Source organism: Eriocheir sinensis, chromosome 60, assembly GCF_024679095.1.
Source record: "Eriocheir sinensis breed Jianghai 21 chromosome 60, ASM2467909v1, whole genome shotgun sequence".
Lineage (NCBI taxonomy): Eukaryota > Metazoa > Arthropoda > Malacostraca > Decapoda > Varunidae > Eriocheir > Eriocheir sinensis.
In genome coordinates this window covers 9,953,927-9,974,968 of record NC_066568.1, presented here as the reverse complement: position 1 = coordinate 9,974,968, position 21,042 = coordinate 9,953,927, and the positions used below count along the sequence as shown (strand labels likewise).

General features: G+C 44.4%; 2 protein-coding genes across 5 annotated transcripts in view; both read left to right on the top strand.

Moving 5' to 3' along the window:
• Positions 1-8,765, top strand: part of LOC126985936 (serine/threonine-protein kinase Warts-like) — a 20,645-nt gene extending 11,880 nt beyond the window's left edge. For 3 of the 4 annotated variants that reach the window (XM_050841530.1, XM_050841528.1, XM_050841529.1), the window contains exons 4-9: positions 1-992; positions 1,266-1,450; positions 2,218-2,315; positions 2,830-3,008; positions 3,313-3,593; positions 4,390-8,765. The exon at positions 1-992 is cut by the window's left edge and continues 1,112 nt beyond it. In XM_050841530.1, coding sequence (XP_050697487.1) covers positions 1-992; positions 1,266-1,450; positions 2,218-2,315; positions 2,830-3,008; positions 3,313-3,593; positions 4,390-4,806 — 2,152 coding nt within the window. In that variant the 3' untranslated portion in view covers positions 4,807-8,765. Of the gene's footprint in view, positions 993-1,265; positions 1,451-2,217; positions 2,316-2,829; positions 3,009-3,312; positions 3,594-4,247; positions 4,326-4,389 lie in introns of those variants that run through there. The other variant, XM_050841531.1, reaches the window with a different exon arrangement.
• A 1,602-nt stretch (positions 8,766-10,367) lies between these two features.
• On the top strand, positions 10,368-18,926 carry LOC126985935 (elongation factor 1-gamma-like). The gene is made up of 10 exons (XM_050841527.1): positions 10,368-10,527; positions 11,774-11,923; positions 12,881-13,016; positions 13,858-14,069; positions 14,671-14,862; positions 15,161-15,294; positions 16,683-16,802; positions 18,161-18,210; positions 18,364-18,488; positions 18,626-18,926. Exons 1-10 carry the CDS (start codon positions 10,513-10,515, stop codon positions 18,779-18,781), a joined length of 1,290 nt encoding a protein of 429 aa, XP_050697484.1. The 5' UTR covers positions 10,368-10,512; the 3' UTR covers positions 18,782-18,926.
• The last annotated feature ends 2,116 nt before the right edge of the window (positions 18,927-21,042 follow it).

The window sequence follows — 21,042 nt, the reverse complement described above, 5'->3', positions numbered from 1 at the left end:
GTCCGTCAAGAGTACTCAGGTGCAGAAGCCTGTGCTGCAGACGGCCGCCGCGCCTGCCTCGCCGCCTGTGTCCGCGCCGCCACCCTCCTATGCCACCTCCATTCAGCAGAAGCAGGCCCAGCAGGCGGCAGCGGCGGCGGCGGCCCAAGCTCAGGACCTGGCGCTGGGCCTGGACAGCAGTGAGTACCAGCTGGGCGGCGGCGTGCCCACCACAGACCCGCCCAGTTACCAGTCCACCATCCAGGCCATGGCGGCGGCGGGGCGCGGCTACAGCCCCGTGTACCTGCCACCCGTGGCTGGCATCCCCGTGCAGGACACGCCGGTGCAGGAGCTGGACCTGTCCCTCACGCCGCTGGCCCACATCCCCATCAGCCAGGTGTCCACGGCAGACTCTGCCCCCGCCCCCGGCGAGGCCTGCTACGACCAGCACCACGACCCGCACGGCCATGCCGCCCTGCAGAGGAACTTCTCCCCCATGCCGGCGGACACGGTCTCCACTGCCTCGCGCTCCGAGAGCCCCGTGTCCTCGGTGGACACGCACGCCACCTCACACTCACCCGTGTCCTGCTTCTCGTCGCCCTCCACACAGTCAGACCTCACGCTGGAGTCCGGCTACTCCTCGGGGCAGTCCTGCCGCGGCGTGCCCCCACCCCCGCCCCCCCAGGAGGAGAAGACCACCCACCAGTCGCCCATCCCGGAGCGCAAGAAACTCAGCTCGGAGATGGAGCAGCAGCGGCGGGAGTCGCGCGTGTGCAACCTGTCCCCCCAGGCCTTCAAGTTCTACATGGAGCAGCACATCGAGAACGTGATGAAGTCATGCGAGGAGCGCGAGAACCGGCGCCTGCAGTTGGAGAAGGAGATGAAGAAGATTGGCCTCTCCGAGAAGGACCAGAACCAGATGAGGAAGATGCTCTCGCAGAAGGAGTCCAACTTCATCAGACTCAAGCGCGCCAAGATGGGCAAAAACCTCTTCCGCAAGATTAAGACCATAGGTGAGTGCCTTGCTGCTCTGTCTGTTACTCGGGGGGGGGACTTTTGATTCATATGTGCCCCCTTAGGAGTGAGACTTTCTATCCTATCAAAGTGAGGTCTTGCTGTGTTGACCCCTCTATGACCAAAACAGTCATTAGTCATTATATTTGTGGGCCAGTCATTCAGTATTTAGTGAGGTTTATGTTTTCTTTATATAGTGCTTTTGAGCTGCTTCCATTACCATAAAAGCTATAATAATAGTAATAATAATAATAACTAACTCCCTACGTCAGGTGTGGGTGCGTTCGGCGAGGTGGCGCTGGTGCTGAAGATGGACACCCACCGCCTCTATGCCATGAAGACCCTAAGGAAGGCCGACGTGCTCAAGAGGAACCAGGTGGCCCACGTCAAGGCCGAGAGGGACATCCTGGCTGAGGCGGACAATGAGTGGGTCGTCAAGCTCTACTACTCCTTCCAGGTGAGACGGAGAGCTTGTATGGGGTCTTGGTACATGTCTGTCTATTGGTCTGTCTGACATGTGTTTACTGGTCTCCTTGGGGTTACGGTCTTTATAATGATTGGGTTATGATTTTGTTACGGCCAAAACTAAAAAGAATACGTATAGTGATCAGTAATATAGTAAGTTAAATGGTGGTTACGATTGGGTAATGACTGAAACTAGAGAGATTGTACATTGATGAGCAGTATAGTAAGTTTGAATGATGGTTACAATTGGGTAATGACTTAAACTAGAGAGATTATACATTGATGAGCAGTATTGTAAGTTTGAATGATGGTTACAATTGGGTAATGACTTAAACTAGAGAGATTATACATTGATGAGCAGTATTGTAAGTTTGAATGGTGGTTACAATTGGGTAATGATTGAAACTAGAGAGATTATACATTGATGAGCAGTATTGTAAGTTTGAATGATGGTTACAATTGGGTAATGATTGAAACTAGAGAGATTATACATTGATGAGCAGTATTGTAAGTTTGAAGGGTGGTTACAATTGGGTAATGACTTAAACTAGAGAGATTATACATTGATGAGCAGTATACATAGTAAGTTTGAGAGGTGGTTACAATTGGGTTATGATCAAAGCTAGAAAGAATATATAGTATGCTTTCTTCAGTAATGTGGCAGATTATCTAATACAGTCAGCTCTTGCTTCATTGAGATTTTGCTATGAATTTCCAACCAGTGGCTCTCTAACTCCCTCCTTCCTTCCCTCTGTGCAGGACAAGGACAACCTCTACTTCGTGATGGACTACATCCCTGGCGGTGACCTCATGTCCCTCCTCATCAAGCGCGGGATATTCCTCGAGGACCTGGCCAGGTGAGGGACTTGGGAGAGGAAGGGTAGGGAGGGCGAGGGGGGAGAGAATGAAAAGGGGACTCTTAAGAATAAATACAGACAAATGAAGAGTCTAGGGAAGGAAGAAAGAAGGAAAAAGATGAAGGGTTGTGAGAAGGGAAAAGGCACACACACACACACACACACACACACACACACACACACACACACACACACACACACACACACACACACACATAAGAGGACACAGTAAAAAATTGAGGAAAGGAAGATGCTTGAGAGACATAAAGAAATATAGCTTCCCGCAAAGAAATATAGATGTTTGGAACAGTCTAAGTGAGGATGTAGTATCAACGAAGAATGTGCAAAACTGTAAGGAGAAGTTGGACAAATACAGATACGGAGATGGGACCACACGAGCATAAGCCCATGCCCTGTAAAATTACAACTAGGTAAATACACACACACACACACACACACACACACACACACACACACACACACACACACACTCACCCCATCCCCCCACCCCCAGGTTCTACATCGGGGAGCTGGTGTGCGCGATAGAGAGCGTCCACAAGATGGGTTTCATCCACCGCGACATCAAGCCCGACAACATCCTCATCGACCGCGACGGACACATCAAACTCACCGACTTCGGCCTCTGTACCGGCTTCAGGTGGACACACAACTCAAAGTACTACCAAAGAGTGGGTGAGTGTTACTGCAGTTTGTTTATGTTGCTGTGAGCTTGACTGGTGCCAAATACGATAGTTAAATTCAAGAAGTGGTTAGATAACTTCATGGATACTGAGGTTAGGTGGGGTTAGGTTTACAGGAGCTGCCTTGTATAGAGCTACCAGCCTCTTGCAGACTCCTTATGCTCTTTGTATTATACACTGACCTAACCTAACCTGACATTCCACCTTACCTCCTCTCAAAGGCTTTACTGATGCTGTTGTACTGTTACCATCATTGTCATCATCGCTAACCTAACCTAACCTAACTCCTCCTTCAGGCGACCACAACCGGCAAGACTCCATAGATCCCTGCGGCGACAACGACATCGTGTGCAACTGTAATGACCTCAAGCCCCTGGAGCGAAGGCGGCGACGGCAACACCTGCGCTGCCTGGCCCACTCGCTGGTCGGCACGCCCAACTACATCGCGCCAGAGGTCCTGTCGCGCACCGGCTACACCCAACTCTGTGACTGGTGGAGCGTCGGGGTCATACTGTATGAGATGTTGGTCGGCCAGCCACCCTTCCTGGCCAACACGCCCCCGGAGACACAATCTAAGGTGAGGGAGGGTGTGGGTGTGGATGTATTTGTATATGTAAGAGGGGGCATCGTGGTGCAGTGGTTAGCACACTCGGCTCGCAGTCGAGAGAGCCTGGGTTCGATTCCCGGGTGGAGTTGAAAAATTTGGGCGGCTTTTCCGATACCCTACGCCCCTGTCCACCCAGCAGTGAATGGGTACCAGGTATTAATCGAGGGTTGTGTCCCGTCTCCTGGGATCTGTTCCTTTCTCCTATAATTCCTTCCTCTTCTCTCTCCTGCATATGACCACAGATGTTGCGCCCACTAAACCAAACTTTCCAATTTCCTATATGTAAGGATAGAAGGAGGAATGGTATGTGCTTCTGTCTATGTGTGTGTGTGTGTGATAGTCAGTCAGGTCCCCTCCTTCTCATGTTAGTAGTAGGACTAACACTTACTTACTTACTCATTAACTCATTACTCATTAACAAGACTAACCCTGCCTTCTTCTTTCTTCAGTAGCACCTAACCTAACGTAACCTCCTTCCTCTGGTGAACAACTGGGAGACCACACTCAAGACTTACTATAACTTCTCCTTTCCACAGTACCAACAAGACTAGCCTGAACTCTGTATCATACCTCTTCCCTTTTACAGTAACACCTAACCAAGCTAACCACTTCTTCCTTCCTCAGGTGATCAACTGGGAGACCACACTCAAGACTTGCTATAACTTCTCCCTTCCACAGTACCAATAAGACTAGCCCTAACTCTTTATCCTACCTCTTCCCTTCTACAGTAGCACCTAACCGAGCTAACCACTTCTTCCTTCCTCAGGTGATCAACTGGGAGACCACACTCAAGATCCCCAAGCAGGCAAAACTATCTCCAGAAGCCAAGAACTTAATCCTGAGCCTGTGCACCCACCCTGAGAAGCGGCTGGGACGGAACGGCGCTCAGGAGGTGAAGGACCACCCCTACCTACAATCCCTGGACTTCGAGGGCGGACTGCGGAAACAACAGGCGCTTTACCTCCCGGAAATCAAGCACCCGTATGACACTTCGAACTTTGACCCCATTGATCCGGATAAGCTTAGGCCGAGTGAGCCCAACGAGAGTGACTTGGAGTGGGTAAATAATGGGAACCAGCCCCTACATGCCTTCTTTGAGTTTACCTTCAGGCGGTTCTTCGATAGCACGCCCGGAGGAAGCAGCAATGACGAGAAGGATAGCCAGCACCCGGTATATGTCTGAAGGTGCTGATCTGTCTGTCTGTCTGGGCTCATAATCTACCCCATGTCCCTTTCCCGAGTGCCCTGGTGCTTGTTTTGTTTGTCCCCCTTTTTCCCCAGTGCCCGAAATACCCCAAAATTCCCCTCCCCAGTACCCTAGTTTTCCCTAAGTCTAGCTATCTGTTTCCCTAAGTTCCCAGTACCCAAGACTACCCAAAGTCACACTACCCCTTGCCCCGAATTCTCTGTGTCCTAGTACCCAAAATCACCCTCCCCAGTACCCAAGTGTACCCCGAAATCCGTGTCTTGATACCCCGGTTTTCCCCAAGCCCTCTGTACCCCAAGTTCCTCATGTCCCAGTACCCAAATCTACCCTAAAATCCCCCATCCCAGTACCCTAGATTGACCTTGAGAGTCCCCACCCTTTTCCCCTAAATACCCCATGCCAGGTTTCCCTTCATAACCTAAGACCTAACTCACTGCCCGTTTTCCCTTGTCTAGTGCCTTGTCATGGGTCTTGCCGCCAGTGTTGACAAGTTGTCGTACTCACCGCATTGCATTTTTGTAATTTCCCGCCGATAACTGTTGCGGAAAGAGAGAAAACCATTGATATTTAGGAGTTTCGACGGTAACTTTAATATTTTGTTGTTTATGGGGCATTGCTTTTTTGTTATTTCCCACCAATAACTGTTGCGGAAAGAGAGAAAACCATCGATATTTAAGAGTTTCGATGGTAACTTTAATATTTTGTTGTTTATGAGGCTATGGCAGTTTTTCAAAGCCTAAAAAATTGCATACGGAAAGAGAAAACCATTGATATATAGCAGTTTCAACGGTAACTTTAATATTTCGTTGTTTATGAGGTTATGACAGCTTTCTGGAGCCTAAAAAATTATCATGTTTCAGAGTACGGCAATTTTGCAACACTGTGCTTCACCCCTTCCCTTCCAACCCTTCCTGCCCCCCTCTCTCCCCCCCCACACAGTCACCTCTCACCCAGGGGGCAGCGCACACAACCTTCTAGTCTTCCCATGTCCCCAGTACCCCATTCCACCCTCCCCTGTGACGTTAAGAGGTGTGGAGTTGCCCGAGGAAGGTGTGTAAAGAGTGGTGGACGTACCTTCGCATATACTCTCTGTGGCAGCTCATGTATATCTCTATTTTTGTGTCTGTGCTGCTATATGATGCGTGATGGTGTGCGAGAGGTGTGTGCGTGTGTGGGGGTGCGTAGAGTGGGTGAACGAGGGCTACCAGTCAGTCAGTCAGTCAGTCAGTTTTGGGGGTCAAGTCTTGTAAGGTGACCAAGTTAGGCTGTTCTATTTTGCGTTTGTGTGTGTGTGTGTGTTTAAGTGTGTGTGCATGTGTATGTGTGTGTGTCCCAAAAAGAGATAGTGACCTTTTTGATTGTCTGAAAAAAAGGTGTTTACTGAGGTGATTTAGAGAGCAGCTGTCATTACTTATTTTGTACCAGTGGAAAAGGAGGACGAGGAGGAGGAGGAGAAGGGGAACCTGTGTAAAAGGAATTAATAAGCGTTAGAACTGAAGAATGTACGGGAGGAGGAGGAGGAGGAGTGAGAGTGATTGAAGGAAAGGAAAATGCAAGAAAGAGTTTAATAAGAGTTAGAAAGGAAAGGAAAGTGTAAGAATGAGTTTAATAAGAGTTAGAAAGGAAAGGAAAGTGTAAGAATGAGTTTAATAAGAGTTAGAAAGTACAGAACATGAAAGCATTATAAAAAAGGCTATAGGAGAATGAAGAAGGGATTGCAAGATGAAGCAAGAATTGATAATGTAGTTAGAAAGAGTGTCACAAATAAGATGAGGAAGCAGAGGAGAAAAAAGGGGAAAGAGGAAAGGTTAGAAGTGGAAAGAAAGGAAAACAGGATATTAAGATTGAAAATGAGAGGTCACAAAGAGGAAGAGAAAGAGAATTAAAGAAGAAGACCAGAATCAAAATAAAAATGAAAGAAGAAAAGAATGAAAAGTGAGAGAGAAAGAAAGAAGAATCGAAGGAGGAACATGAAAATAGAAAAATGAAAAAGAAGAATCGAAGAAAAATGAGATTGGAGAAAATGAAAAATCCTACAAAAAAAACAAAACAAAAGAAGACAAACTGAAAATACGAAACGAAGAAGGAAAGAAAGAAACGAGAGAGAAAACAAAGAAAATAGGAGTCGTAATCTCAACACAAACACAAACACACACACACACACACACACACACAATCACTATACACTTTCTTTTCCATATATGTATACCCACTGTATACACACACACACACACACACACACACACACACACACACACACACACAATCACCATACCCTTTTTTTTTCTTCATATATGTATACCCACTGTACGGGGAGAGCGAAGAAGCAAGCTGTGATTCTGTATATTTGAGTTAGAGGCGGAGAGGAGGTGAGGTGAGCCCCGAGCAAGGCAGGGTACGGACAGAGCAGGGGATACGTTGAACCAAAGACATTTAATAAAGGAAGGAAAAGAGCGGATTGGACGGAGGGCTAATTGGGGCGGACGGATTTTTTTTATTATTATTATTATTTTATTTATTTTTTTGATTATATTTATTTTTGGGGTTTTTGTGTGTGTACGTGTGTTTGTTGATTAGGTTCGGTCGGTTTGGTTTTTGTGTCGACATTTTTGTTTGTTTTCCTTTTTCGCTGTTGTTTTTTATTTACGTTTATTTTCTTATATTTCTCATTTATTTATTTTATTATTTTTTATGGCCACGAATGCAAAGCCGATATTTTATTTCTTTATTTTGTGTTTTATTTATCTATTTATTTTTTATTTATTTTTTTTTTTTTTATTATTTTTTATGGCCACTTGAATGCAAAGTCAATGTTTTATTTCTTTATTTTGTGTTTTATTTATCTATATTTATTTGCATTATTTTATTGTTTTTTTTTTTTTTTTTTTTTTTTTACTTCACGACCACTAGAATGCAAAGTCAGTATCTTATTTTCAGTTTTAATCCATTTTATTTATTCTCATTTATTATTTTTACTTTCATTTAGTATCAACTTTGTGTATTTTTTAGTTAACTGAATGCGAAGTCGCTGTTTTATCTCATTATTTTGTGTTTAATATTTGTTTTATTTATTTCAATGTTATATCACAGATTAAAAAAAAGGAACAATTGATTAACAGACAGGACGTTACCATCATTGTCACCATCATTTTTACCTAGAATACTTGCTTAACCTCAAGATAAAAAAAATAAACAACATTATCATTATCATCATCATCATCATTTTCATTCTTACATACTGAACCTCAATCATCGTCGTCTCTCGCCCTTATAGTAAACGGGATAAGTTGCGGAGAGCCAGTCAGTCAGTCAGTCACAAACACTCACCCATCAGTCAGTCAGTCAAGTCACAAACACTCACCAGTCAGTCAGTCAGTCAAGTCACAAACACTCACCCATCAGTCAGTCGATCAGTCACCAGTCAGCCATTACAGACACTCGCCAGTCAGTCAGCCAGTTAATCACAGTCAGTCAGTCAGTCATTGAAGGAAGTGGTCGCGCATAACCGAAACCTAAATGATATAAACAAACGACGAAATGGAAAACAAACAAAAAATATGGATGAAAATTATGCAGATTACGAGAATGAATATGCATTTGTGTGTGTGTTCGTGCATCCGTTCCTCCCCGTTAGCCTCGGTCCGATGTGCTTTTTTTATTTTTTCCGCTGTTAATAAATGAATAAATGAGTGAAAGCCGCAATGAGTGCACCGCCGCGGGGGAAGCGACGACGAAATACTCTATTATTTGTCATAGACGATTGTATATATATTTTTATATCCTATCGGTAAGGTGTCGTCCGAGGGCTGCACGTCTGTCTGTCTGTCCTCACCACGAACTACTGCTGTGTGTGCGTGTGTGGAGGGGCGGGGCGGGGATACACACACACACACACACACACACACACACACACACACACACACACACACACACACTTGAAAATAACATACATACACAAACTCACATATGGACAATACTAATATGACTCAATGTCTTTTTAAAATCAATACGTAAACACACACACACACATCCACACCTAAATACACATACTACTTACACACCTACACACCAGAAAATCACACACACACACACACGTACATAAACACACACACCAAAACCTTATCAATTTCTCAGACACACACACCTACTTACATACATAACATCACATCTTACACACACACCACACCCCCACCCGCCCCCCACCCTCCACCAGGTCTGGTTTTGTCTTCCCCTTGGGTCTTTTCTTCAAGTGTCTTCATCACTCAATGTCTGTGGTGGTGGTGGTGGTGGTGGTGGCGCTGCTGCTGCTGCCGTCGCCGCCGCCGCCCTCACTCTGTACATTGTGTATAGCCCTATCGTGTATCTTGTACATGGCTGTATTCTTATGTGTAAATAATTGCAGATAAACACACTTTGGAGACTTTGATTTTGCACCTTTGATTTCTGCGTGAGGTTGGAGAGCAGGAGATTTTGTATCGTTTTTCTTCATTAATTTTATCTACTGTCTACTACTATATATTTATTTTGTCTACTATCTGCTGTCTACTACTACATTTTTTTTTCTACTATATGAGGTTGGGCGATATGGGTAGTAAGAATGGAGAGAGATGTGTTAGTATAGGTTCTTGCTAATGTCTTTTCTGCCTATCTGGAAAAGGAATTATAGATGGGGTTGATATTTTAAGTCTTCTGTGGTGAGGTCTGGAAACAGGAAGGTCTGGGAGCAGGAATTTGAGTGTATTATGCTCCATCCATCACTTAAACGTCTTACAGTCTTATCACACCTATAATTTTAAAAGGAACTCAAGATACTAGTGGAATTTTAACTTCTGTGCTTCTGTGGTGAGGTCTGGGAACAGGAAGGAGTGTATTATGCTCCATCCTTCACTTAAACGTCTTATCACACCTAGTTATAAAAAAGAACTCAAGATACTGGTGGGATTTTAACTTTTCTGTACAATGGTTGCTCTGGGTAGGTTAGTAAAGCCCCTATTCCTAAATGTTTTGTTGTCCCGTTTCGCTTATCTCATAAAGCACTCAAGTATCAGTCAGGGTTTAAGGGCATTATAGGGTGCACAGAAATGACAGAAAAGTGATCGAGTGACAGGGCCAAGAGTCAAGTGGTCAGGGTCAGGAGGTATGAGGTAAGATTACGTGACATGCTGCCTATCCGATATGAAGGCCGGGGTGTGTGAGATAAGAGAGAGAGAGAGAGAGAAATATCACGGAGAGAGTAATTAAAGTCATGGAGAGAGAGAGAGAAATATCACGGAGAGAGTAATTAAAGTCATGGAGAGAGAGAGAGAGAGAGAGAAATGTCACGGAGAGAGTAATTAAAGTCAGAGAGAGAGAGAGAGAGAGAGAGAGAAATGTCACGGAGAGAGTAATTAAAGTCATGGAGAGAGAGAGAGAGAGAGAGAGAGAGAGAGAGAGAGAGAGAGAGGTGAAAATCTTGAGTAGTCTCCCTTAAAATATAGTTTTTTTTTTATGCATTCCTGTCCTCCCCTACCCCATACAGTCTTCCTGTGTGCCTGCATCATGAACAAGCAGGTCGTGCAGGCTGCAGGCAGGGTGCAGCAGGGTGACAGGAGGGGCAGGATATAAATATAGAGCGTTTAGGCTCGTGGGCGCGGCGGCGGTGCGCGGCGCGTGCGCCACCTGGCTCGGCCTCTTACAGCAGCCATGGCGGCCCACGGGGTGAGTGTGAGGCGGGGTGATTTAATCTTCGTTTTCCCGGGGCATCCTTCGGCCCCGAGGCTTCCTATAGGGTACAGGGGCGGGCGGGACGCATGCCCAGGCCGCATGCCGCGCCCCGGGGTCGCAGCGCGCCTGTGGGTGCAGTATTTTATCGGTAATGTGTCGCCGGTCATCTTTGTTTACGTGGAGGAGAAAGCGGTGACGGGACGAGCCTGGCGGGGCGTGCACCGCCCGGCACACCACACCACGCCCCTGCCAGGCCGGGCAGCCCCTGGGTGGTGCAGGGGCGGCGTGACAACAAGGCACAGCTATAAGGGCAGGGACACTGTGCACAGCTGGCAGGGTGAGGGGCGGGGAGCCATGGGGGTGGCCGGGCAGGGCAGGCCAGGCACACAAGTCCTGGCAGCCCATGCCCCGGGAAGGGCCACAGGGGACACACCAGGCCGGGGGGCGGAGAACCCTGGCCTGGTGGAGGGTACATGCACGCCCAGCCGCCTACCATCTGTCAGGCTTGGTGGTGGTGGTGACACATGGTGACTCCTTCAGTGCATCACACACACAATTCTCTGATGGTTCCTCAAGGAGACTCAAGGGGCTATTACAATGGGCAAATTCTCCGTGGATCTTCACTCAAAACACGATTTCCGCTGGCGTGGTTCTCGTTTGTTTCTTGTTATTGCTGCTGCTGCTGGTGAGTAATACCGTCATCCTTCGGTGAAATCTACCGTAGATTTGGAAGATCGTGGACACGTCAGAAAACCACAGAAATATGAGAACTACACTAGCGGAAATCATGGTGTGACTGAAGGTCCATGGAAAATTTGTCATTATATTTTATAACTAGTCTACTTAGTGCAATCAACACACCTTCCAGCAGCGGCTTAATAGTTTTAGTGCTACAAGTAATTACGTAAATATGCATTCTGCTGGCATGTTGGTATTTGTGGGGCTCCCTTCTCGTGGAACCCGTCTAGGTAAGCGTAATAGTCACTTTACCCAAGAACATAAGTGCCGGCTTTATAGTTTCATTTTTAGTTTATTTCTATGCTTCTTACACCAGAGGAAGCAATCGACACCAAACTAGATAACTAAGGAAATAAGACCCACAAACTTTATACACTCCTCTAAAGAATAAATGACAGAGAATCCTACTTCGGACTGCCTCCCTTCCTTTACTTACTGTAGAAAACAAACTTATGGCACCCTATCATCTCATCAACACCCTTCCCCTCCTCCTCCTCTCCAGACCCTGTACACCTACCCCGAGAACTTCCGCGCCTTCAAGGTGTTGGTGGCGGCGCAGTACAGCGGCGCCAAGGTCACCGTCGACAAGAACTTCGTCTTCGGGGAGACCAACAAGTCCGATGCCTTCCTCAAGAAATTCCCCCTCGGCAAGGTGTGTGGAGAGAATTTTTTTATATTTATTGTTATTATGTGACTTAAGGAGGCAGTAGAGAAGTTGAATTATTTATTTATTACCTTTTTATTTAGTTCATTTTTTTCTAGTTATGATTTGCAAAAGGACAAGTACAGTTTATTTATTTATTTATTTTATTTTTTATTCTGTCAGTGTTATTATTATTATTATCATTTGTATTTATTTATTTGTTTTATTTTTATTTATATTGTTAGTGAGTCCTTCAGTCTTATTTAACATTGTCTAGTTATTTGAATATTTTTAATTATCCAGCCAGTAAGTCCTTTATTTTTTCATCAGTCAGTCAGTCAGACATTTCATCTGTACCATTTTCCTTTTTATCACTCACATTTCTTTCCTCTTCCTCTCCTGTGCCTTTACTCAGTCAGTCGGGCAGCTTATCTTTTTATCAGATAATTAGTTAGTCCTTTCATTTTTCATCAGATAGTCAGTCCATTATTCTGCATATTTTTCCTTCTTTTTCTTTCTTCCTTCCTTTTTTTTATTTATTTCTTTATTTTTATTTATTTATTTATTTATTTATTTATTTTTTTTTACATCCCCGCCTATAGCGCCGGTAGGCTTTCTTTAGGGGCCAGATGGTCACTTGGTCAGCCCAAGCCCGTCATGGCGCAGGCAATTTTTATAGTGGCGCCAGTTATGCTTGGCACATCCTGGCCCCTGGAACTCCTTCTTGATTCCCTGAACGGTTTCTTCTAGAGTCCGGGTTGATGGGTGGTCTTCTGGACAGCATGTGGGTAGTCTTAGGCCACTCGGCGGTGACTGAAAAATCACAGATGGTAGCGTGAGGATTCGAACCGACGTTGCCCATGACGTAGTGAATGTGAGCCTAGCACGCTAACCACTCAGCCACCGCCAAGGTCATTTCCTGTATCTTGTCGATCAGTGAGCCAACCAGTCTGCCTCCCTCTCCAGGTCCCGGCCTTTGAAACCAGCGACGGGCGGTGCATCTTTGAGAGCAACGCCATCTCCTGGGCCGTCGCCAATGAGCAGCTGCGTGGCACCTCCCCCATGGACCAGGCGCAGGTCGTGGCTTGGATGAGCTTTGCCGGTGAGTGGGTGGGTGAGGGTGGATGAGTGTGAGTGAGTGAGGCATTGTGTTCTTCCTTATTTGTATTTTTGCAGAATTCTTTTTTTTTGTGTTGCTTCTTGGTTTTCCTTCCTTTGTATCGGGGGGCTTCGTGATGCAGTGGTTAACACACTTGGCTCACAACTGAGAGTCTGGGTTCAATTCCCGGGCGGAGTGGAAAAATTTGGGCGGCTTTTTCGATACTCGACGCCCCTGTCCACCCAGCAGTGAATGGGTACCAGGTATTAATCGGGGGTTGTGTCCCGTCTCCTGGGATCTGTTCCTTTCTCCTTTAATTCCTTCCCCTTCTGTCTCTCTCCGGCATATGACCACAGATGTTGCGCCGGCTAAACGAAACTTTCCAACTTCCTTTGTATCCTTTAATTATTTTTCTCCTTCAACCTTTCAACAAAGAATACTTCCATGTTGCTCACTATAGCGTTTTCCTTTATCTCCTGTCAGTCCCGGTAAAGATTTTATTCCCCCTCCTTCCTTTTTCCCACTCCTTCCTCCTAATGGTTTGTACTACTTTATCTAGATCATGTCTGTATTCTGAAACCTTCACATTCCATCAGCAAGTGTTTGTTTCATCGTTTGGAGCTCTCTTCCATCCACTTCTAGCCTTTACCCTCTCCCTCCTTTCTTCCCACTGAGCCTTGACTTCCTCTCCCTCCTTCCCCTGACAGTGAGACCTTGCCAGCATCCTTCACCATCCTGAGCATATATTTAAATACCTACCTATCATTGGTTTATCACTAGAATCAACCTTACATATGCTTTTTCTGCTCTGCTCACCTTCCTCCTCCTTCCCTCCTCCCCCCAGACAATGAGATCCTGCCCGCGTCCTGCACCTGGGTTTTCCCGTGTATGGGTATCATGCAGTTCAACAAGGGCAACACAGAGCGCGCCAAGGAGGATGTACGCCGCGCCCTGAGCTGCCTCAACACACACCTCCTGACGCGCACCTTCCTGGTCGGGGAGCGCATCTCCCTCGCTGACATCTCTGTCTGCTGCACCCTACTGCATCTTTACCAGGTGAGACAGAGAGAGAGAGTTTTTATGATTTCATTAGGCAGGGAAGGAAAGGGAGAGGGAGAGAAATCGACAGATTTTTTTTTTTTTTTTTTTTTTTTTCTCTCTCTCTTCCTGAATTTGAAACTTGTGATGTGAATGTTAACCCAGTAGCAGCAGGGATCATGTTTCTTAATGGTCCCTCTAAGCGAGAAAAATGAGAAAAAAATCATCCCTCACAAACCATTTCATAATATTTATCAAAGCATTTGTGATCAGATTATGTATCATCTATTTTGGGGGGTTTAAATCATGGCACAAATTTGGCCCGTCGCTGCTCCACGGTAAAGCCACAAATTTGGCCCGTCGCTGCTCCACGGTAAAGCCACAAATTTGGTCCGTCGCTGCTACATGGTAAAGCCACAAATTTGGCCTGTCGCTGCTGCTGGGTTAAAATGGGAATCTGAGTTTTAGTTTTCTTATTTATTTTCATTTCTTTACCTGTGCTACGTTACGCTCCATTTTTAGGGAGAGATAAATTTTTTAATTATAATACTGCTTTGATTCTGCACTATTTTGATACAACTGCCTTCCTTACCAACCCCTCCTCCTCCTCCCTCCCCAGTACGTGCTGGAGCCAGCATTCCGCAAGCCCTTCCAGAACGCCAACCGCTGGTTCAGCACTATGATCAACCAGCCACAGGTCAAGGCTGTCATCGGGGACCTCAAGCTGTGTGAGAAAATGGCACAGTTTGACCCCAAGAAGTTCGCCGAGGTGCAGGGCAAGATTAAGCAGAGCACCGGCGGGGACAACAAGGTGAGGGACAGGTTATAGGGATTGGCTGTGGGTGGTAGAACGGCTTTCCCCTCTTAAAATTCACCCTTGATTACCGAATAGAAACATAACAATACATTAAAAGGTAAAGCAATAATATAAAAACAAATACTTGTGATAAATTAATAACAACCCACAGCACACTTATAGCTGCCCTTTTCATCTGTATATCAGAAATAAAAACAACAATACATAAAAAGATAAACCAATAATATATAAAAACAAACCTGATAAATTTATAGCAACAGCACACTAACAGCCGCCATTTTCATCCATACAGCAAGACAAGAAAGCCGCCAAGAAGGACCAGCCCAAGAAGGAGGCCCCCGCCAAGAAGAAGGAGGAGGCACCAGCACCCGCCGAGCCCGCCCCCGCCCCCAAGTCCAGAGACCCCCTCGACGCCTTCCCTGCTGGGTGAGTGTAGGGAGAGGGAACGGGGGATGGATGAAGAAGGGAAGGAGGGAGAGAAGGATGCTGGGAAAAGTTAATATGGAGGAAGAGATGGAAGGGGAGGGTAAGGAATGGGATGTAAGATGCTGTGGGGAGGGGAAGGAAGGGGGAGGATACTGATGGAGTGTAGATTCCTGAGACATGTTGGGTGGACAGGAATAGAAGCTTGGTACATGGCTGAATCTATATGTGTGTGTGTGTGTGTGAATGTTGTATGTGTGTGTCCCCCTCCCTATGTGTTCCCTCTGTGCCCGGTGGCTGTGAGGGGTCAAGGGGAGGGCAAAGCAAAGCAACACTCACCCTTTATACGACCCGGCCCTCCTCTTGTTGGCCGGGAAACATTGGGCGGAGACAGACAAGTGCGATATTTTTTACCCCCATTTCCTTCGCACTCAGGAGCAATAAGTAGTGGGCTTCTTTTTTATTTTTATTTATTTATTTATTTATTTTTTACACACCCTTGCACTGTCTCCTCTGCTGTAAAAAATAAAAATAAACAAACAGGCAGCTCATCACACCAAATAAAGAAAAAATAAATTATTGAGGAAGATTAAGAGGATGCATTGTGTGAGAATGGACAGGAATATGAAGGAAATAAGAAAGAGAGTTATTGATGTAGAGTGCCAAATTTAAGATATAGTAGATAATAAAAACAACAGTTATAACCCACCTTCACTATAAATTAACCAGAAGTAACTGTATGGTGGTGGCAAGGACTGATGATAATAAATGAATGAAGGGATTAACCCGGTAGCAGCGACGGGCCAAATTTGTGGCTTTACGGTGTACCAGCGACGGGACAAATTTTTGCCATGATATAAACCCCCAAAAATAGATGATACATAATCTGATCACAAATGCTTTGATATATATTATGAAATGGTTTGCATGAATGATGATTTTTTCTCGCTTAGAGGGACCATTAACCCGGTAGCAGCGACGGGCCAAATTTGTGGCTTTACCGTGTAGCAGCGACAGGCCAAATTTGTGCCATGATTTAAACCCCCCAAAATAGATGATACATAATCTGATCACAAATGCTTTGATATATGTTATGAAATGGTTTGTGGGAGGGGTGATTTTTCTCATTTTTTCTCGCTTGGGGGGAACATTAAGAAACATGATCCCCGCTGCTACCGGGTTAAGAAAGACGATCCCTGCAGCTACTGGGTTAAGGGAACGATTACATTATTTATATAGGTAGGAAATAGTCACTTAATATTGATAGTAAAACATGTCATTTACTACATACACACACACACACACACCTTAAATTAACCAGTATGGTGTTAGTAATGTCTAATGATGATAATGAAGTATGACTGACTCCCTTTCTTTCCTTCCCTCTCCAGTAACTTCAACATGGATGACTTTAAGCGGTTTTACTCCAACAATGATGAGGACAAGTCTGTGCCTTATTTCTGGGAGAAGTTTGACCCTGAAAACTACTCCATCTGGTACTGCCAGTATAAGTGAGTATTAGAGTTGAGTTGTCCGTCGGGAGTCTTGCCTCTGAAACGGCACGCCCTGATGTAGCTTTTTCTGGGTCTGATCTTGATGTCACAGGTAGCTTGAGATTTCTCGTTCTGGGTCTTTTGTGTTTCTAACCCTCTTTACGTCTCCTCTTCCTTTCTCTTTTTTTTTTCTCTTTTCTGCCAAAATTTATATAGTACTGTCTTTACTGTCTCCATTCCTGTGTTTTCAATAGGCCTCGTGCATTACTTCTTCTTTTTCTTTTTTTCCATGTTCGCCCGATGCCCAATTTTATTTTCACAGCAATAAAAGCAGATCATATTAAGTTATTTGATTCTCTGTATACGTATTCTTGAAGTGGTTGTTTTCTGTGCATTGTGATTCATAGTGCTAATACTCTTCCTCTCTGACCTATTGCATATAAGAGACTTTTAGGCCTCATTTTAATTTTCACAGCAATAAAAGCAGATTATATTAAATTATTTGATTCTGTGTAATCTTGAAGTGGTTGTTTTCTGTGCATTGTGATTCATAGTGCTAATACTCTTCCTCTCTGACCTATTGCATATAAGAGAGTATTAGGCTTCATTTTAATTTTCACAGCAATAAAAGCAGATTATATTAAATTATTTGATTCTGTGTATTCTTGAAGTGGTTGTTTTCTGTGCATTGTGATTCATAGTGCTAATACTCTTCCTCTCTGACCTATTGCATATAAGAGACTATTAGGCCTCGTCTATTACTTATTTATATGCTCATTTTTATTTTCACGGCAATAAAAGCAGATCATATTAAATTATTTGATTCTGTATATTCTTGAAGTGGTTGTTTTCTGTGCATTGTGATTCATAGTGCTAATACTCTTCCCTCTGTAACCTATTTCACTGTTTGTGATAATAATGGTTTAAGATGTTTATTAGATTCTCCATATATTGATCTTACTCGAGTGCCTCCTTTGTTGCACTGAAAATACTAACATATGTGGTATAATTGATTGATAACTTTCCATAAATTAATGTCACGGGTGCTAACGTAAGGCTGCTTGATATCATCGCTCTGTGTCCCCCTCTCCATGTGTTCCCTCTGTGCCCGGTGGCTGTGAGGGGTCAAGGGGAGGGCAAAGCAATGCTCGCCACTCACCCATTATACGACCCGGCCCTCCTCTTGTTGGCCGGGAAACATTGGGCGGAGACAGACATAATTTTTTTTTTTTTTTTTTTTTTTTTTTTTTTTTTTTATTATTTATTTATTTATTTATTTATTTTTTTTTTCTCTCCCCCCCAGAGGTCACTTTCCCATGTTTAAATAGCCAGCGTTTGTACCCTTATTAACACGTGTCTTCCTTCCCTCCACACAGGTACGCCGAGGAGCTCAGCAAGATCTTCATGAGTTGCAACCTGATTGGCGGTGAGTAAACCAACCAAATTTTAAGAGGCCTATATTAGTGTTGGTTCTTTCCATTTTTCTGGACTCAATGTTGCAAGCAAATGAGAAGTTGTTTTAGCAGCAGCAGTAGTAGAAGGCCCTGTAACTCAAGTCTTTCCTCCCTTCACCCTCCAGGCATGTTCCAGCGCGTTGACAAGCTCCGGAAGCACGCCTTCGCCTCCATGTGTGTGTTCGGCGAGGACAACGCCAACTGTATCTCTGGCATCTGGGTGTGGAGGGGCCAGGAGCTTGTCTTCCCTGTAAGTGACAGCTGTTATATTTCCTCCTTTTTATTCTCTTTACAGTCATGGTTTTATGTTTTATATCCATGTCTTGTCATTTAATCTCCCTCGATATCCTTTCATGGATCTCAATAATTATAATGTTTTTGTTCCAGCTCTGTGATGACTGGACCGTAGATTACGAGTCCTACACCTGGACAAAGCTGGACCCCAAGGAGGACTCCACCAAGGCGTTGGTAGACCAGTACTTCAAGTGGGTGGGCAAGGACAAGCAGGGACGAGCCTTCAACCAGGGGAAGATCTTCAAATGAGCTGCTAATTTAGTCCCCCTTACCCGTCCCGCCCTTCCCCTGTCGCCGCCCCTGATGCAAAGAGAGGAAACAAGAGCTGCCATCAATACCAACACAGTCGCTACGTTAACAGCAACCCAACTCTTAATTAAAGCACTTTGTTCCATGGTGGTGTTTTTATTGTTAGGGGACTTGATCCATATTGACATCCTATGCCTTGTGTTGAAGTAGACGGGCATTAAATTGTAGTTTATGGTCAGATAAAGATCCATGGTGGTGATATACCTTTATCTACTAATAATAAATAATAATAATTCATGAACTATCAAAAACGAATGATATAGGGACACTGAAAGACGGTGTAAGTAAACCATAGAACAGCTACTCGGCTATTATGAGCAAAGGTCCAGTTTACAAGATTGTATGTATGCAGAGGTCTGGATAAATATCGTAATGACCGCAGACTCCAGGAGTAGAACAATACAATTAAATAACATGAAGGTCCTGGTGATGTATTCCTGCAAGTGTATTTCCTGGAGTTCTCATACACTCAACAGTCAGTCCAGGAAATACACTTGCAAGATTCCACTGCAGCCTGGGGTCCAGTTACAACACTTGGAAGGGCTAGATGAAGGTAAGGGCCATATTCTTAACCTGGTACCAGCGATGGGCCAAATTTGTGGCTTTACCGTGTACCTACCAGTGACGGGCTACATTTTTGCCATGATATAAACTCCCCCAAAAAATAGATGATGCATAAACTGATCACAAATGCGTTGATATATATTATGAAATGGTTTGCGTGAGATGATTTTTTTCGCTTAGAGGGACCCTTAAACATGATCCCTGCAGCTACCGGGTTAATTAATTTGGTCATTTTGGGCATTTCCAGGGGTAGTTTCTTGACCCTGGTAGTAGTTTGACCCTTCCTCTGTACCAAGAATATGAAAAAACACCTATAAATATCTGATTAATCTCTTTTTCAATCTTTGTAAATGGTTCATGTGAAGGGCGGAGGGCTGGAGGCAACTACAAAACCGATCTAAACATCCTTGATATGACAATAGCTGAAAGACTTGCACGAATGGAGTGTGTCTGATATAACCCTAGTCACAGCGAGATAAGATTTGACATGAATACAATATACCTAAGAGGAAAAGACGCGTCCATGATATAATACTTAGGACAGTAGAAGTTTAAATATAGCGGGGAAATGGACATGACAGAATATCGTGTAATGGGAGCAGACAAGTTGACATGAGCATAAATTAGCAGGGAAGAAGACGCCCTTGATCGATATGACAAACCATGACATGAGTTTTAATTTAGTGGAGATACAGACTAACTCGGCAGAATATTGTTATAATGGGATAAGATATGAGTTGACATGAGCATACATTAGCAGGGAAAAAGACGCCCTTGATATAGACAGACATGGCAGAATATTGATATAGTGGGAGCAGATATGAGTTGACATGAACATAGATTAGCAGGGAAGAAGACGCCCTTGATATGACAGACATGAGTTTTGATTTATTGGGTATATAGACAGACATGGCAGAATATTGTTTTAGTGGGAGCAGATATGAGTTGACATGAACATAGATTACCAGGGAAGAAGACGCCCTTAATTGATATGACAGACGTACTTGACATGAGTTTCAATCGGTGATATAGACAAACATGGCAGAATATTGTTACAGTGGGAGCAGATATGAGTTGACATGAACATAATTAGCAGGGAAGAAGACGCCCTAGCTTGATATGACAGACTTGACATGAGTTTTAATTTATTGGGGATATAGACAGACATGTCAGAATATTGTGTAGTGGGAGAAGATATGAGTTGAGATGAGCAGAGATTAGCATGGCCTTGATATAGCCTAAGAGCTGGAACAAAAGACATGAGCTAGTATATTTAAATTTAGCGGGAAAAATAGACAAATGAAATAAGATAAGCATGGAAGAAGGTCTTAATATAACAGATAGAACATAAGGAAAAGAATTAACATGGCGGTGAAGTAGGAGAAATAGAAATGCCAGGGTCAGCTAAAAATATCTAGAATCATCTCAGACTGAGCAGACAGGGCGGCGGCAAGCCATATGGTCCTCCCTGCACCTCGAATGACCACCAAGCGGTTATTTTTTCCTCCATATTGAGCTCTAGGTGGTCAAGCTAAATGCCTTGACGACTTATTAATGGGGCTTCTCTATATATAATGTTAGAATAAATACTCGTTTTTTTTCTATGGGATGAAATATATATATCTTCCTTAATTATG

Coding starts and splice junctions, on each gene's coding strand:
- LOC126985935 (XM_050841527.1), top strand. Junction 14,863..15,160: donor GCACCGGCGGGGACAACAAG/GTGAGGGACAGG, acceptor TCATCCATACAG/CAAGACAAGAAAGCCGCCAA. Junction 18,489..18,625: donor GCCAGGAGCTTGTCTTCCCT/GTAAGTGACAGC, acceptor TTTTTGTTCCAG/CTCTGTGATGACTGGACCGT.